The 13,099-nt window shown below is 35.1% G+C and overlaps 2 protein-coding genes across 2 annotated transcripts; one reads left to right on the top strand and one right to left on the bottom strand.

The window, feature by feature from the left end:
- Positions 1–2,655: 2,655 nt before the first annotated feature.
- LOC147920491 (uncharacterized) lies at positions 2,656–3,633 on the top strand. The gene is made up of 4 exons (XM_087501100.1): positions 2,656–2,793; positions 2,873–3,137; positions 3,244–3,328; positions 3,426–3,633. The coding sequence occupies exons 1-4, from the start codon at positions 2,656–2,658 to the stop codon at positions 3,631–3,633; spliced, it is 696 nt and encodes a 231-aa protein (XP_087357226.1).
- Positions 3,634–9,950: 6,317 nt separating this feature from the next.
- LOC104766286 (uncharacterized) lies at positions 9,951–12,819 on the bottom strand. The gene is made up of 5 exons (XM_087501099.1): positions 12,767–12,819; positions 12,597–12,657; positions 11,227–11,387; positions 10,546–10,789; positions 9,951–10,402 (listed from the first exon to the last, which is right to left on the bottom strand). Exons 1-5 carry the CDS (start codon positions 12,817–12,819, stop codon positions 10,280–10,282), a joined length of 642 nt encoding a protein of 213 aa, XP_087357225.1. The 3' UTR covers positions 9,951–10,279.
- Between the last annotated feature and the right edge of the window lie 280 nt (positions 12,820–13,099).

Raw genomic sequence — 13,099 nt, 5'->3', positions numbered from 1 at the left:
ATGAACACACATTTTAATCCTCGTGGTGCAAATTTATGACCACCATGAGCATGGTTGTGCACATAGCACAAAGAACCAAAAACACGCAGGTGCTCAAGCGGTGGAGCTCTGTTGTAAAGCATTTCAAATGGTGTCTTCCCATTCAAGATACTCGTGGGGGTTCTGTTGATGAGATAACCTGCTGTAAGAACGCAATGTCCCCAAAATTTGATCGGCAAGTATGCTTGGAAGCAAAGAGCACAAGCGACGTTAAGGATGTGCCTATGCTTGCGTTATACACGCCCATTCTGTTGAGGCGTCACAACACACGAAGTTTCATGTATGATTCTTTTGTCCTTAAAGAAATCCGACAAACAGATAAATTCAGACCCATTATCACTGCGAATGGTCTTAATTTTCTTGTCAAATTGTCGTTCAATGAGAGTGACGAACTCTTTCAAAGAGGATGGAGCCTCTAATTTTGAAGGTAACAAATATATCCACAATGCTCTAGAATAATCATCTAGGATGGTAAGAAAATACCGAGAACCACACATTGCCGGTGTCCTATACGGACCCCAAAGATCACAATGAACTAGTTAGAAAATATCAATGAATTTATTTGAATTTAAAGGGAAAACATTTCGAGTTTGCTTTGCGCGAATACAGACGTCACACGCTTTGTTATCAAATGCAGAAAAATCAGAAACAGATAACTTGGAGATAATAGAAGAAGGAGGATGTCCCAAGCAATTGTGCCACAAACTTGGAGCCCCTTGTCTGACTTGCTCCACTGCACTAGCTTGCTCCATCCTTCGACAGAAGTACAGTCCATTAAGCTGTTCCCCTACCCCAATCAGGATCCTCGTGATGCGGTCTTGGACAACACACAGCTTGTGAGTGATTTGAAACACACATCCGCTATCACGAGCTAACTGGGAAACAGAGATCAAATGGCATTTCAAGCCATCCACGAAGAATACATTCTTTAATTGCATCTGACTACCTAAGCTTACTGTTCCTTGCTTACGTGACACACTAAACCGTCCATCAGGTAACTTGATAGTCAAAGGACTCATATCACTTATCTCATCAAGATAATCCATACGACCAAACATATGATTCGATGCACCTGTGTCGTAAATCCAAGTTTCAAAGAAAGCGTTACCTGAGAGACGTGGCTTATTGTTGCGTTCCTCTAGCATGGCTACAAGCTGCTTCCACTGACCATCATCGATCCCACTCAACCCAACACGGTCTGCATCAACAACTGCATTAGCGGAATGACTTGAACTCGTGGTATTCACAGCGAGAGCAGAGGTAGCTGCTCTGTTTTGTGGGATTGCAGGTGTTGGAGAAGACACTGAGTTCTCCCGGGTCCTAGGTCGTTCACCCCACCATGGTGGATAACCAATGGTGCGGAAAAATTGCTCTGCCATGTGTCCAGTACGACCACAACTCTTACAAACATTACCCCCACTTCTAGGTCTGTCTCCATTGTTTCTTCTAGCACGAGCTGTAGTCTGAACAGCAAAGCTTACACCATCGGTACGACCTTTTGTCGCAACAGTGATCATTCTGCTATCTTCATCTTGAGTAAGTGTCTTATATACTTCATCAAGCGTTGGAAAAGGTACACGAGCATAGAGACTTGAGCGAAGCTGTGCATAAGATTCATCGAGCCCCTGAAGGAACTCATACACACGATCTTCATCCCTTTCCTTGGTGTGTTCTACAATAATCTCACAGATACACAAACCACATTTGCAGGTCTTGGGACGTCGATAATCACTCAAGGTCGTCCAAATATGAGTCATGTACCCATAGTATGCTTCAATAGATTTCCCATTCTGGCGTGCCGTCGCCAGATCAGCCTTGATTCTTCCAATCTTGGCTCCGTTCTTCACAGAGAACCTCTTCTTAATATTTTCCCACAAATCTCTAGCGATTTCCACCCTTTGGAGAGTTGTTTTCACAGATGGATCAATAGTGAGTTTGATCCATGACACCACCAACACGTTGTTGCAACGCCAGTCTTCGAGATCTGTGGAGTCATCACTAGGTTTTGAGATTGTCCCATCTACAAAACCAAACTTCTTTGGAGCCATCAGCGCAAGACGTATGTTTGCTGATCACTCGTCGTAGTTTGAGCCACGAAGAAGAGGTTGTGAGATGACACAACCTGGATTGTCACTCGGCGACAGATCGTAAGGAGAGATAGTTCTTCTGGATGTCACCATCTTCACCTCAGCAGCATCTGTCTGAGATCTGTCCACCAACGTTTTCTCTTCTTTGTTGTTCATCTTAACAGCTAGAATAGGATCGAAACTTTAGGTTTCAGTATTTGAATTTATCCTAAAAGAGCTCTGATACCATGTCAAGAAAACAGAGTATGAGAAAAGGTTTTCTTGTATTGATCTTGAATGGGTACAACGTCTACATATACCGGAGAGTTTCCTTTTACACAATATACACAATATATAATGAATCTTCTAAATATGTGCAACTAAATATTATCAACTTGATACGCAAGACACAACTGCGTATCTTAACATGAACACTGTCAATATATTGCGTCGTTTGTAAAGCTATATAAATCACCTAAACTGAAAGTTAATTTTCCTGTAATCTTCCTTTTACTTACCATACAAACTTCGTGAATTTTTACTCCCGGCAATGAATGAGTTCCACATGATTTCTTCTTTGTTACAAAAAATTATTGGCTGGCGTATTTGTGTTAAAGTTCTTAGACTTTATGAAATCTATTTATCATCTGCGAAGTTTGTATTGGCTCTAATTTTGATTGATTCCAGTGTAAGTTTTCGATTGCCTTTTACACTTCTAAATCATCTTTATTATTTGGTAATTATGTTTTCGAATGTTTGTCACACAGGGAACACGTATTGAGGCCAGAATTCCTCTAGACTACGCAGCATTATTCAAGGAATGGATCCAAGAGGGTGAATGGAAAATCTTCACAACCTTTGAAGTTTGTCTAAACCCTGACCCTATCAAATCTACAACTCATCCTCTTTGTATTAAAATTCTGCCTCAAACTGTGATGGCTAATTCTTTACCATTGAGTGATATTCCTTTCAATCAATATACCCCTTTCGCCTACATCATTGAGGATACAGTCAACACTGATGTATTGGTCGGTTAGTATCATAAAATATTTATTCCTATACTTTGAGATTATATGGTATTATTATTATTTTAAAACATCAGTGATATTTATCTTTAAATTATTTATTTCTTTTGTAGATTTGATAGGTGAGATCATTTCTGTTGGAAAGTTGAAAAACAAATCCAATACCCAAAGTCTATCATTCTGTTTGAAAGATAAATTGTAAGTCATCTGTCTTTAATTTTCTCCATCTTATTTAACACACTTTAATTCTCCAATTTGTTATATTCTCACTTTAATTAATTATATTTTACACCAGTAATGATATCCTGCACTGTGAGGCACTGTCTAAAACGGTAGTTGAATTCGATGCAAACTTTAGGAAGCATGGTCGTATAAACATGTTTACTGCACTTGGATGGTGGATGATTCATCGATTTTTCTCTGGAGAGAAGAATGTGATTATACAAAGCTGTGGCGGGATTTGTAAAGTGTTTCCGAATCCGGATATCTCAGAAATGGATTAGTTTTTTGTTTTATTATATTTTGCTTTGTAGTCATGATATCGTACAATCGTTGGAAAATATTTCCAAAACAATTATATTGAATTAATTTATTTTGCCGTTTTATTTTATTAATTCACAAATAGATTTATTCAACTGTTACTTATCTTATTTCTACGTTGTTATATATTAATATATCAGAATTGTACATATTATAATGAGTAATTGTATTAATATTACAGAATTCTATATTTTATAGAGTTAAACCTATCATGAGTTAATAAGGCATACAGTTCGTTATTAGTGGTGTTTTACTTAATACGTAGTAAGATACCAAAATTACAAAAACTAATTTTACGGGAATGTTTGTAATTATTAATATATGATTGATTCAGTTCGCATACACTGCGGATAATCAGTTTCATATCTGTCCAAATCACAAATTGTGATTTTTAATTGTCATAATTGTTATAATTGACAGAAGATTTGATACGGCCATGATACTCATCAGCTTATTATATAATTCACGTTTGATTCCTCAAACTAAATAGTTGTCATCAATATGGCTGTTAAAAAAATATCAAACACTCATTCTGATTTCATGTTATCTGATTGGCTTTCTTTAAATCATTCAAACCGTTTTGAAGAAAGTCTGGTTTTTCATCAGGGCTCAACATGGTTCACATGGGATAATAAATCCAAACAGTGGGTACGTAATTACAGAAGTGGTTATAATTACATGCCGCTATTCCTCTCACCGGTGAGAGAGAGGATCTTCAATTTGAAATTGCTTTTTAAATTTCTCGAAGCTGCAAAATCCTATGATGACTAAAGAACAATTCATGGATTGGTGTATGATTCTTATGATGAAGCATCAATCTCTATGGGATTATTAGAGTGGTAAATGTTTTGCTTTGGTTTTTGATTCTCTATATTCTATAATAGAACACAAAGTGTGTTTCTTACTATTTTCTTTTAAAGATTTATTCCAGCGTTTACATTAATGGTTATATCAATTTATTATATGCTTTGATGTTTCTATTGATTTATAACTTTTGTTTGACCACTTAGTCCAATCAAATTACTTTAAATTGACCACCACTGCATAGTAAGAAAAATAATTATCCACTAACAATTACGAATATACATATATACTATACACTATTATATTATTATGCCAAACAAACCATAATGCTATTAGTAAATTTAGTATATACATTATATAATAATATATAAAATTCCGATATCTATATATAATATATACATTATTATAACATCATATTATTATAACATTAGTGTATAGTATGTGTAACATTATAATATAACATCATAACATAATTACAATATAATTTAATAAAGTATTAGCATAAAAATTCCCTGCAGTATATCGCAGGTCCGTATCTAGTGTATTACTATAAGTCTATAACAAACTTTTTGTTTTTCCAAAATTTTCATGGTGACATATTATTAGCAATTTTAATTAAATCAGTTTGATTTTGATATATTTTATATTGATGTTTTTAAAATAGTAAAATGAGGATTTAGCTCATATTGAAATATCATATTAATGATATTTTATTTTTTAGTTTTATCAATTCAACTATGTCATGTCATATAACTCATCCTGCAATATAACCTGTTTTTGTTATTCTAAAAATTGAATATGTTTAAATATTCATAATTTTTTTTTTTAAGTTTAGATATAACAATTATCATATTTCAAACTTCTTAAAAGTTTAAAATTTACTATATACGATTATATTAAACAGTTCAACTAAAACTCGAATTAAACTCTCAATATACCGTGGAACTATATTTGCTTAACACAATCTTAATTAAGTGTGACATACATTGGTGTTTTTAAAAAATTTAAAATAAAAATTTACCCTTATTGAACTATCGGATTAATGATATTTTAATTTTTTTTTATTATTATTGATTCAAAATCGTCCCGTCATATATATAACTCATCATGCAATATAACTCGCCTTTGTTATTTAAAAATTTTAATATTTTTAATATTCATAATTTTAAATTTTTACTAACATTATATATATATATATTAGTTATATATTTTAAAAATCTTAAAATTTTAAAATTTACTATATATGTATGTTGAATACACACTTTTTTAATAATTTAGTAATATATATCCGTTTTAAAAAAATTTAAATCACAATATATGCAGAAAATATACTTTTTATTAACTTTATGTACTATATTATGATTCACAACAATTAAATTAAATTCAAACAAAGATGATAGGAAAATAAAAAACTTTAAATCTGGAATAAATCTTATAAATATCTATATTAATTACATAAATATTATATATATGGATATTTAAAATAATTTAATTGTGTTTGGTTATAAGGTGTAACATCCGCGAACCAAATTGAGTATTTTGGGAGTGGGTGTCGATCGATACCAGGGGGAGTGTCGATCGACACCAACAATTTCTGATTCGCGCAGATTGTTTTAATTGTCATTTTGGTTCGGTTTGGTTCAATTGAAGTCCCTAACCCGATGTATTTGTAACATCCGCGAACCGGAATCCCGGTTTAGGGGATGCATCGGTCGATGCATTATGTGCATCGGTCGATGCATTATGTGCATCGGTCGATGCAAGACCATTTCTGTGCGGTTCGACTTAAGTTGAACGCTGCGTTTTGGGGTTAGGGAAAACCCTGGAATCGCTTATAAAAGCAGAAACTCGAGGGTTTGGCCGAGTTTGGCCGTTTCTAGGAAAAAGAAAATAGAGGAAGTGTTCTTGAGTGTTCTTGGTGAGATTCTTGGAGTTTGGTGGTTGTTCTTGTGAGATATGAGGCTTAGAACGTTGTAGGAGCTTGCTAGGAGTGTAGATTTTGAGTTTTAGAGTCAGAATCGTCTTTGGCAAAGGTGAGTGCATGACCATGGCTTATCTAAGCTTGAGATTCCTCTGATCTGCTTGTTTATGTATTGTTTAGCTTGCTAGAATGTTATTTAGGGCTTTGTGAAGCTTTCTTGCTGCTTGGGATCTAGTTTTGTTGGTGTAGGAACGAAGATCCGGCGAGAAGCTTTGCGGAAAAATGATGCTCGGCACGTGCGCCAGTCGATGCATTTTGTGTGTCAGTCGATGTATTGCGAGGACGGCGAATTTTGACCTAGGAGCATCAGTCGATGTTATGTGGAGGCGTTGGTCGATGCAATTAGGGATTTCGTGTGATGTCGAGCATGCGTCAGTCGATGCAAGCAAGCGTCGGTGGATGCAACCCCAGTTGGTGTCGGTCGATGCATTGGTTGGTGTCGGTCGATGTAGTTGCCCTGTTTTGTTATTTGTTTGGTTATTGTTGCTTGATGGTTAGAGTTATCTCAATTGTTTGTGTTTATAGCCCAGTAGATGGGAGGATTGCCTCACTGAGTGTTTATCAAATAGTCATGCATCTCAATTCCTGTATTGTGGTGCAGGTAAAGGCAAAGTGTGATCGTGGAATCAAGGTGATGAAGAAGAGGATGTTTTAGGGACTCGATTGGTTGTTGTCTGGCTTTGCTAGGTTGTTAGAGTTGAGTCCTAGAATGTTGTTTAGGATTGTTGGTTCCTTGTTTCAGGATGTTTGGATTATTGGTTATTTGATTATTGGTTATTGGATATTGGTATATGTTGGTTATTCCGCTGTTGTGTGTTTATGGTTAGGTGGCTAGAGGGTATGGAACCACTAGTTTATAATATATTTATTATTATTATTATTTTTAAATGGGTCGGGTTGTTTCAGTATTTAAAGGGAAAGTTGACTAAGAGTTTTGGGAAAAGCTATTTGGTCGCCGTTGAGAGAGAAAAAGGAGAGAAACGTTAGAGAGTGTTCTTGAGAGGTTTTTGGGATTGTTTCTGGCTGTTTTGGTGAGATCTTTTGCTGTGGAAGGGAATGCTTTTTCTGGGAACGAAGGAGAAGCTTCTTAATGTGTTGGATCCATCGTTTTTGAGCCAGATCTTCCTGCAAAAGAGGTGAGTGCATGACCATGGCTGATCTAAGCTTGAGATCTCTTTTGTTTTGCTTGTTCTATGTTGTTGTGGCGTTTTTCTTGCTTGTGTCGGTTGTGTTATGGTTTCCATAGGTTCCTGAAGCTTTTGAGTGAGTTTGGGACGGATTGGAGATGGATTGAAACGGAGATTTGACGTTCGGCTTCGAGCAGATCGCGACTACGGAGTCGGTGTCGATCGACACCAAGTAGGTGTTGGTCGACACCAAGTAGAAGTGTCGATCGACAATGAGAGGCAATTTCGGTCGACACCAACCTGGTGTCGTTGGACACCAACTTTATCCGACACTTGTTTTTCTTGGTTTGATGTGTTTGTTTGTGTTGTTTGTGTTGCTTAACATTGGAGTCTCAGTTGCTTGTGTTTATAGCCCAGTAGATGGGAGGATTGCCTTACTGAGTGTTTATGACAATACTCATGCATCTCAATTTGTGTTTGTGGTGCAGGTAAAGGCAAAGTGTGGTGGTGAATGAAGGCGATGAGGAGGAGTATGTTCTAAAGGCTTAATTGACTGTGTTCTTCCTATTGTTAGGTTGCTAATGTTGAGTTGATAGAACATTGTAGGATGTTGGAATTTGTTATTTACTTGGAATATTGTTGGATTTTTATTGGTTAATAAAATTATTTGGATTATCCGCTCTTGATGATTAATGTTAGGTTGTTAGTGGATATGTGATTACTAGAGATTAATATATATATATATATATATATATATATATAATGTGAAGGAGTTTTCATAATGATAGTAGAGAAAATTAAATAATATTGTTTGGATATGGATTTAAATAATTATTGACATTTAATTCAATGGTAATAGTTTCCAAAACACATTTAATTCTAGTATAGATTTTTTTTCTTGTAATATTATGTTTTTGTTCAAGGACTTTGGTGAGGAATTCGGAACTGATCTTGATACAAACAAATTGTTAATGGAAAAGCAGGAACGTGAACTAGATACCGATAAAAGTTGTGCAAAAGAGTTGAAGGAAGCCATGCACAGATTATTATACGCATTTTACAATTTATACATAGTCTTACGTACTTATCCTTCTGTCATCTAGAAGATGTCTTTTTTTTAAGAGTGTTTGTAAGAGATAAAAATATGTTTTGCTCACTCAGATAACAAGAAAATTATGGATCTAATGTTAACGTTTATGTAGTTGATGTGAAGCTGCTTGAAAAAAGGCTCAGAGTAATATAAAAAAAATTCTACATTAACAAGAAGTAATATTTATCATGAAAGCCAAAGACTTATAAAACATATTACGAATAAATAACTTGAGACGTGCATAGAGAATATTTGCAAACACAACATTGTACTAGCCTGACTGGTTTTGCGCATCGTTTAACCTTGTCTTCAATGTGAACCTTGTTTTAAGGATTTTGTTTTTGTGGACATCTATACACTCTCAATTTCTGAAAGACTTGCCATTTGGATTGCCTGGAGATCACTTGTAGAATGACGTGATTTTGCTTCTTCATCACTTGAACCATTGTGGGTCTCCTATCTCCACCGCCTGTGGAACCAGCGACGATTCAAGTGGCCAAATAGGAGAGTTTGGTTCAATAATGTTTCAATCAGTTTCCCTTGGTAAGAATCTCCGATTTCATTTGTAGATGGTGATGAATTAGGGTTATTTGCTGTGATTGAAATTAGGGTTCAATGAATTGTTCTTCGAAATTGAGGATTGTTTCAGCATCTTAATTTGATTGTTTAAAAGTTTGTTTTCGCCTGTTCTTCAAAATTTTTAATTTCTGAAACTTCATTTGTAAACTTTTATTTTCCGGTTTGGAAAACAATCTTGGAATTATCTTTTAATTTAACTAATGTTTGGTTGAAAAAAAAAATGTTTGTTCCTTTTAATAGCTTATGTACTAATTTTCTGATTTGTGTGTTTGCTGCAGAACAAGTTGCAGAAGCAGAACTTGGTTGGACAACACTCAGATGATCCCAACACATTCTTGAACAGGAATATCTCGCCAGGACTCAACACAAATTTAAACAAAATTAATTATACTAGGATAGTACCCGCGCTATGCCGTGGAAGGATTTTGTGTATTTTTTTTCTTTTTTTTTGTGTAATTTTAATTATTGTGTGTATGTTTTTATTTTTCTTTTTATTATGTATTGTTTTGTATGTTTGTGTTGAATTAGAGATTCATTATATCTTTAGCATCTTATTTGTGAATAGTTTTGTGAATGATTTATTGTGCGGTTTTGATTTGTTGTATTTGTTTCTTTTTTTTATTGATGTTTTTTTTAACGAGGATGTAAAGTAAGAGCTAAAAACAACGGCATTTGGACCTCTCACAGACGAAAAATAAGTTTATCCGGCAAAAGATTAGCATCCTAATTCACTTGGAAGTTATACACACTAAATATAGAAGATATCATTTCTAAAGACCAGTAATCCCACCAAATGATAGCTGAAAAGAGTGTAGTAGAATGAAACGTATTGTGCCAAGTCTCCTATCCTGCCTAGCATTGACAAGAATTGGACCAAGGTTGGCTAAAAATAGTAAATCTAACATATGCTAAAAAAAACTGTTGGGAGTGAGACTAATAAACTTGGTGAATAACATACCGATCCAACCTCTGCTCGAGAACTATCTATTTATAACGATCGATTTGAATACAATCAAATCATTGAAATCTCACATAAATGGGGGGAAGCAACAAACTTGACGAAGGAGATCGAACTGAGACAAAATAACCTCAGCAGCCTTAAGAGTCCTATCAATATTCTCATGAGCTTTCCTTATAGCATGCGTTCTAATCTGAGAGATTTCAAAAAACACACAGTCAAACCAAAATCCGATCAAGTCTCAGCAAACTCTCCATAGAGAGGGAGATAGATATGTTTAATTCCAGATCTGAATATGAAAACAATCAGAGAAGCAACTCTTAACTAAATACAAACCTGAGTGGGACGCATAGCCTTTTCAAGAGCAGAGAGACGACTATCGAAAGAGCCGAGGATAGAAACAACGTTATCGTTATCAGATGATCCAATCGCGTCAATAACACCAGACGGAATAGCAATTAAGATGATAAAGGATCGAGTTAACAAAGTCGAGATCTTTATTAACACATTGAACAAATCATCAGCTTCTCTTCTCCTTCTCCGATTCCCGAATACACTTCTCTTCTCCTTCTTGTTCGATCTTCATCTTTATTTATCAATTAAGGGAACTTGTCACATAGTTGAAAACCTCCTGCAGAAACTCTGGCAACTCAGGAAAGCATATACATACCAATGCATGCTCTTGTTTTGAATCTGAGTAAGCACAGAGATTAAAAAAAAAATGAGATCCGGATTGGAGAAAAAAACGAACCTTGATGTAAGTGGTGCCATCAAGCTCGACGATCCAATCAGCTTCGTTGCAGAATGCAGAGTGCTTTAAGAACTTCGTTGTTATCGCAATGCATAGGAAGCTCGTAGTTAGCTGCCATTGCTCTCCGTCGTCTCCCTCTCCTCCTGTTGTTTTCTCTCTCCCTCCATGCCGGCATTCTCGTCCCCGACGTCATCTTCGTCCTCCTCTGTTTCTTTAACGATACAGATCAAAGAGACAATTCGAAGAGAAACTCAAACTTAGTCAACCTCAGAATCTTTTTCTCTTTAGGCTTTGAGGCCATTGCCTTCCCTGTAGAGTCTCCTCTCGGGCTACAACCGTCTTCTTCCTTATTCACCATTTCAGGCGTTCCAAATGTTATCACAGCAGCATCTTCGTCCATCAAATAACACCAAAAAGAGACAACTACCTGTTCATCATTTAAGACATAGACACCAAACTAAACATAATCATTACTTCATACATATACAAACAAGAAAAGATTTAAAGAGTTTACAACTCAAGAAAAAAACAGATCAGTGAAGAGATTAAACACAAGAACCTCTAAAGAAAACTAAATTAAAACTCACTTTGAGCCACAAAAGATCAACTAAAAATAGGAAATGTCATAAGATAAACGAGTAGCAGGCAACAATATTTTGATCCAATCCACCGCAAGATGCCAACAACTAGAGTCTTTTGTTTGTTATTAGCAATGAAAAGCAAAGAACATATACCTATAGAAAGATCTCAAATTTAGTTGAGCAGACTTGGGGGATCTTGGTTATCAAAAGAACAAAGCTGATACACAAAAAAAGCAGAGAGAATAAGTTAACTTCAACAACATTGTAAAACAGAGAATTCATTCGAAAAATGTAAGCAAACAATGTCATAAATGCAACATAGCTTCAAGGATTCTCTAATATTTTAAAAAAAAAAAAAAATCAAATGAATAAACCTATAAAGCAAAGCTTCATTTTAAAGCATTCACTTTTCTCATAAACATCAGTACATCACCAATCCCACAAAGAAATAGGCACAAGATCCATATTTTACGTTTCTACTGAAAAATAAGATTGTGTAAATAAAATGCAACAAAACTAATCCCAATTCCAAAACTAATAAATAAAAACTCAAAACTGAAAAGAGAACATTCACATTACCAAATCAAAAAAAAAAAAAAAAGCTTACACGAACAGAATCATAATGATCTCAACCAAAAATTGAAAAAAGCCAAGAAATAATTTCACCTGTTTTGAGGACTAATTCAATAGAAAAAGTAAAAGACTTTTTTTTTCCAAAGACAAAGACTTTATTTGGCGAATTCAGAAAAAAAGATGAATCATTTTCTTCTAGGTCGGTGTTTTTTCTTTCCTTCTCCGAGATCGTGCAAAGGACTCAAAAAGATGAGTTTTTTTTTTCTTTGGACGTTGGGTGGTGTGGTGAAGCAATATAATATAGCAGATCTGCGTGCACCAACACTTTCCAATCTCCGATCAGCTTAAGATTAGATATGCAACTTGACTTCTCCGTTGGAGATAAAATGCTCTCACCAAGATAAACAGAAATAAACCAAATGGCTTAATTCACTGGATTATATACAACTAAAGCACCAATCTTTATAGGTCAAATCAAGAACCTCTCTTGGTCCATAGACAGCTGCAATTACTTTGGTATTGCCCATCTCGAAAACAGCAGAACTAAAAACAAAGTTGAAATTTTTGTGTTCATATATAAGTATATCGTTGAATCGAACAAAGACAAGGAATCAGCAAACAAAGACAAGGAATAGAGAGATGGGAAACATACCTCATTGAATCGGCGACATATAATCGAAGACCTTCTGGGTTTACGTACTCCATTGTTGTGAAATCCACCACAAGCAATCGATCAATCGACTAACGATTGGTAGAGAGAGTGGTCGAAGGTTGGTATGACGGCAACGAAGAACATAAATTTAGCAATTGATTAAATGCAGTGTTACAAAACGTTTTTGATTTGCTTTGTCCACATAAGAAAGATAAAAGGTGACCTGTATTAATTATTATAATTTGATAGGTTGTTGATTTTTACTAACGTGTCAAACACATGCTTCAACACTCTGATGTGTCATAAAAGGAAAGTAACATATTGTCCTTTTAT

This window comes from Camelina sativa, chromosome 19 (genome assembly GCF_030686135.1).
Source record: "Camelina sativa cultivar CO46 ecotype springtype chromosome 19, ASM3068613v1".
In the NCBI taxonomy this organism is placed as follows: domain Eukaryota; kingdom Viridiplantae; phylum Streptophyta; class Magnoliopsida; order Brassicales; family Brassicaceae; genus Camelina; species Camelina sativa.
This window is presented reverse-complemented; position numbering and strand designations above follow the sequence as displayed.